The sequence below is a fragment of the Phyllobates terribilis genome, unplaced genomic scaffold (assembly GCF_046119375.1).
Source record: "Phyllobates terribilis strain yellow unplaced genomic scaffold, ASM4611937v1 Scaffold_13__5_contigs__length_258822181, whole genome shotgun sequence".
NCBI lineage: Eukaryota > Metazoa > Chordata > Amphibia > Anura > Dendrobatidae > Phyllobates > Phyllobates terribilis.
Genome location: NW_027362773.1, coordinates 182547742 through 182553348, shown reverse-complemented (window position 1 = coordinate 182553348; position 5607 = coordinate 182547742). Strand labels below are relative to the sequence as shown.

The window sequence follows — 5607 nt, the reverse complement described above, 5'->3', positions numbered from 1 at the left end:
GGTATTCCAATCTTGAAAAATCGCTGGAGCTCGCCACTCACGCCTTGGAGATCTTGTCATGCCATGCAGCCAGCGTTCTCTCTGAACGTGTGTTCAGCGCTGCTGGTGGTGTGCTGACAGATAAGCGCATGCGGCTGTCCACTGAGAATGTAGACAGACTCACGTTCATAAAGATGATCAAATCATGGATTCGCAAGGACATTTCTACCCCTGTGTCATCCTTGGGAGACTAAAAGCTTGGGGATTTGGTAAAATCACCTCACCAACCGTTTTAAGCAACAGTGGGGCAATTGGTGCCACTTAACCCTAGAACGCATGACCATAAAAATCTACACTTTCACATACCTGGGGCCCTTTAGGCCCGTGTGCAAATAACATGGAATAACTCAAACTCAAATGACAAACAACTATATACATGAAGAATACCTAGAGTTTCAAAATTCTAACTAAAGCAATCTTGCAGAAAATAGAAAACAATTAACTGGGCGGGCCTGCAAGGCCACAGGTATGCGTTCTAGGGTTAAGTGGTGTCTGTGCCACAATTTTGGGAGTCCCCTTGCTGTGTCTTACGTGACGTTGGCATCGTCAATTCCAGGTGGGTTGGGTCGCACCCCCCCCTTTTAACTGTAAGAAACTACATACACTATGGCTTGGGGTAACACAGATGGTTGAGTCTGAAGAGCTGTTTACTCAGAGGTCTGCTCCAAATCTTCAGTGTCTGCTAGTCAGCGTAGAATTTTTAACTGCATCTAGCCTAGGCAATACTTTGGGCGTAGTAGCCCAGCTGCGAAGCAAGCTGCACCGCCTGTGTATCTAATAAGAATTTTTAAATTAATCTAGCCTAGGCAGATTGTGGGGACCCCCAACCAAACCCAGATGCTCAGCCCCCCTACCGCCCCCCTTTCATGGACAACCCAATAATGGAACTCTTACAACTGGATGGGTGAGGATCGGTCACAGCTTTATTAACTCTTTATACTCATTCCATTAGAAAGGCATTTTATTTCTCAAATAATTCAGCTTGTTGCAGCATGCCCTGGGTCCCCACTCCGGCAAGTAGGCCAACAAGTGTAACTCTCCAACATGTCCTTTCTATTTCCAGGCCATGGAGGATCCAGCGTACTCGTATGCAGGACTCTGACCCCCACCCATCACTCTTAACGCTTGTTCCAATCCGTCCTGGAGTCCTGACAGGAATATGTCCAGTCCAATATCTAATAAGTGAACACCGTCGGGCCGTATGAGGCCTGCTTTATCTCCTTCCAGTTGTCGGTGTCGTATCACTACACCGCCTCTGTCTCTTCTAAATTTTGCCATCTGAATATTTATTACCCGCCTTGTCCCTTGGAGCAGTAAATATCCACATTCAGAGGATTAGAACAAGCCATAAATAAGAGAAAAAGAAAGATAAGGTCACCCCAATTATGGTAAATATACACCCAGATGCCTTTCAGGACACTATTAAGGACACAGTGAAGTCAGTTACCCGAATTACTTTAGGCGGAAGAGTAGACGGAAAAAAAAATAATAATAAATGGACCCAGAGGATTGTAAACAAAGGGTTTCTGTTTTGGGTACGGTAAGAAGGGTCACATCTAAAGGAAACTGAACCTGTAAATGTTAAAGATAGCACATGCTATTGACTTATGTACCCATCTTCTTGTCTCAGATAAATATCCTAGAAATTTAATAGGTGCAGACATTCTTAATGTAATGAATGCAATCATTAAATTTGGAAAGAAAGGTGTTACCATTGCAGGTCCATTATCTGAAACAACAATATCAACAATGATGTCAATAATTCAACTTGAAAAGGAGGTGGATACAGGTCTCAATGACGACATACAGGAGATGCCTGGTAACGTACCAACCGTACTATGGGTACAAGATAAAATGGATGTTGGACTGTTAAAAATAACCCCAGTGACAATTAGGTTGAAGCCTCGTGTTGCATCGGTACGTATGAGACAATATCCCCTGAGCAAGGAGCAAACAGAAGCAATTGCAGTACACGTGAATAAATACCTAGAAAAAGGTATAATCAAGGAATGTATGGTCCATGATTTGAGAGAGATTAATAAATTAATGGTTGTAGACACGCCCATAGTACCAACTCCACATACCCTATTAAATCAAATTCCATCTAATGCAAAATTTTTCACAGTGATTGACCTTAGTAATGCTTTCTTCTCAGTGCCAATAGATGATGAGAGCCAGCTGCTGTTTGCCTTCATCCATGGAGGAAAGCAGTATTGCTGGACCCGGTTACATCAGGGGTGGAGCAACTTCTCCCTCCATGTTCTCAGAGGCAATGGCCGGAGTACTTCTCTCTTGGCATCCTGAGAATCAAGACATTCAGCTACTTCAGTATGTGGATGATCTACTGTTGTGTACCCCAAGTAAGGATGTATGTTTAAAAGAGACATTATCTTTACTAATCTTCTTGTATCACGAAGGTTGCAAGGTATCCAAGGAAAAACTGCAAATTGCAAAGGAAAGAGTAGTGTTCTTAGGACATTGTATCTCCTTCCCACTCAAACATATCACTCCAGAAAGGAAAAAAAAAAAAAAAAAAAAACAGTCAGTCAGGCTGTGGAACCAACAACTTCCAGCGCATTAAGAACGTTCCTGGGGCTGGTCAGCTACTGTAGAGAGTGGATTCCTTCTGCATCTGCCATGATGCAGCCCCTATTTGACGTGCTCTCTGCATGCAATAAGGGTCAGCTTTAGTTGCTGACCTTAGAAGAAAAACAGGGGTTTCAAATGCTTAAGGACGCCATTCTCTCAGCACCAGCACTAGAAATCCCCAACTACGGCCTACCATTTTTCCTTTTCTGTCATAAATCAGGGGGGCATGCTAAAAGTGTGCTCACCCAAAAACATGGAGGTAGACATCGTCCTCTAGGATACTACTCTGCTCAGCTCAATGTTGTTGCAAAGGGAGCACCCTCATGCATCAGAGCGGTAGCCGCCTGTGCAATGTTGAAAGAAAAGGTGGCTAATATAGTGCTAGACAATGCACTAGAAATTCAAGATCCCCATTCAGTACAGGAACTTCTGCTCCAGGCCAGGACAAAACACCTGTCCATGAGCAGATTGACCAAGTACGAGGTGGCAATATTGACTCCCCCAAATGTCACTATCAGAAGGTGTACAACTTTTAACCCTGCCACACTAATACCTGAACCAATTGATGATGAAACATTACACCTTGAGCATAACTGCTTTGAGTTAATGGACGCAGAAACTAAACCACTAGCCAATGTACAAGAAACACCAATTTCCGAGGTGGATCTAGAGCTATATGTAGATGGCTCCCGATACTACCTAGATGGGAAGCCCCATACAGGCTATGCCATAGTCAGTCAAAATGAAGTATTAAAGGATGAGGCACTGTCCCCTAGAATGTCTGCCCAGGAAGCTGAGTTAAAAGCACTCGCTGAAGCATGTATAATTGCAGAAAACAGAATTGAGAATGTTTTTACAGACAGTCGCTACGCATTTGGCATTTGCCATGATTATGGTCCCATATGGAAAAGCAGAAAGTTTATTGGTTCTTCTGGTAAACCCATAAAGAATGCAGAAGCAGTAGCACAACTCCACAGAGAATTGGAGTTCACACCAAAGAGTGCACAAAAGAGGCTGAGGGAAACAGGAGGGTGGATGCAGCTGCAAAAGCTGCAGCCCTGTTGCCCCTCCCAGTAGAAACATACACTGTGCAAGTGTCTGGGAGTGTGGACCTGGATCTCTTGCAGAGCCTACAGGATCAGGCCTCTGCACCAGAAAAGGAAGATTGGACTAAACGCTCAGCTAAACAGGGAAAGGATGGACTGTGGAGAGCAGATGGCAAATACTGTCTGCCAAGATCCCTGTACTCTATGATATGAACTCTTTCTCATGGACCAACCCATCAGTCCAAGGATGCAATGGTAAGTCAGGTAAAGATCTATTGGGTAGCACCAGGATTCCACTATGCTGCTGTTAAATTCATACAGGGATGCATAATCTGTGCATGTCACAATGTGGGAAAAACGGTGAAAGTGCCACCAAAGTGCACTGTGAGACCATTATACCCGTTTCAGCGACTTCAGATAGATTTCATTCAGCTCCCGAAGGTAGGCATTTATGAATATGTGCTTGTCTGTATCGACTTATTCTCATCATGGCCAGAGGCCTGTGGGGGCTCGTCAACAAGCACAGCGGATCAAGGAAGGTGTGCGGAAGGCAAATGCCTTAGAAAATTTACCACTACCCGAGTGGCTCGCTTAGATGAATCCTTTAAACTTATTTAGGGAAGTTTGAGGGTGGATAAGTGGTGTCATACATTTCTTGATCCAGGCTGTGTTTATAATAGTGGTGGTTGCAATAATCATAAAACTTTTTGTGATGATGATAAAGAAAATTCTTGCTTCTAATTGTAAATGTTTTCCAGGTAAATCCCAACATAAAATTGATACAGACACTGAAGTGAAACAAACCCAAGTCCTTACTACAATAATAACCACAGCACAGCGAGAATGCATCTTCTGCAACAAGATTACTGCAGCAGACTTATCGGATTGTATGTTCTGCGCAAAACCATTGGTCTGAAAAGCAAATCCTACCTGCAGAGGATGGAACCTGATAGATGCTGAACTCTCAGCTACTATTTACTCAAAGATACCGAACATATAACTTGTAGTTGTATATACACTGCAGTCTATTATATTAAAGTAGACATATACCTGACAATCCCTCTATACATATAGCAACTATACTCAGAAAATGGTAGGGAAAGTAAGGGACAGTAGGTCTGATAACAAATTAATTTGAACGGATGCGCAGCAGGACTGGCATCCCACTACATACGGAGGGTTAGCACCGTGATGTCGTGAAGTAGGGTTAATTTGCAGGCCTAGAATTTAGGTAGGGACATGAGGGACAGACAGTATGACAAGATGATAAAAAGAGGGGAATTGTTAAAATAATGGGTCAGCTTCGAATCATTGCCTTTAAGAAGACTTGTTTTTCAGTTAGATAATCCTTATTTAGCAATACTTTTGTTTGTTCTGTTTTCTTGAAGTGTTCTCATGACCTTTATAAGAATTGGCTCATTGGTTTATAATTATCATACTTGTCCTATGTCTGTACACAAAATAAAGTCCCAATATATCACCACCAGGAAACTCCCTAAGTTCACCATGACCTGAACTGTATTCAGTACTATCAGTGAGAAAGGATGTTGGGAGTATCATACATCATGAATATCCTGCAGATGTATTGACAAGCACCTGTTATTTAATTATTCTGCGCCAAAGATAACATATTACTTACATCATCTCATACGCATGTATCAAAGCACAACCCACATTGATTGGGGTATATAATTATATTACATCTTAAAATAAACAGAATCATTCTCTTGAGACAGTCTGCAGTGAGTGTCTTATTTGAAGCGTCATTCCTATAGGAAATCTATATAGGTAATCTCTTTTGTCTACCTGAGAAGAAGTGAGATCCCCTCCCGTCTTTAACAATTCGATGGCCGTGATGTCTCGCGCACCTTGCCATACCGCTATCGGCACAATCTCTGACCATACTATAGCTAATTTTGTGAAAAATTCTCTG

The 5607-nt window shown here is 42.6% G+C and overlaps 1 protein-coding gene across 1 annotated transcript; it reads left to right on the top strand.

The window, feature by feature from the left end:
• Positions 1-1347: 1347 nt before the first annotated feature.
• On the top strand, positions 1348-5037 carry LOC141174242 (uncharacterized). Its single transcript, XM_073659079.1, has 2 exons — positions 1348-3929; positions 4433-5037. Exon 1 carries the CDS (start codon positions 2764-2766, stop codon positions 3703-3705), a length of 942 nt encoding a protein of 313 aa, XP_073515180.1. The 5' UTR covers positions 1348-2763; the 3' UTR covers positions 3706-3929; positions 4433-5037.
• The last annotated feature ends 570 nt before the right edge of the window (positions 5038-5607 follow it).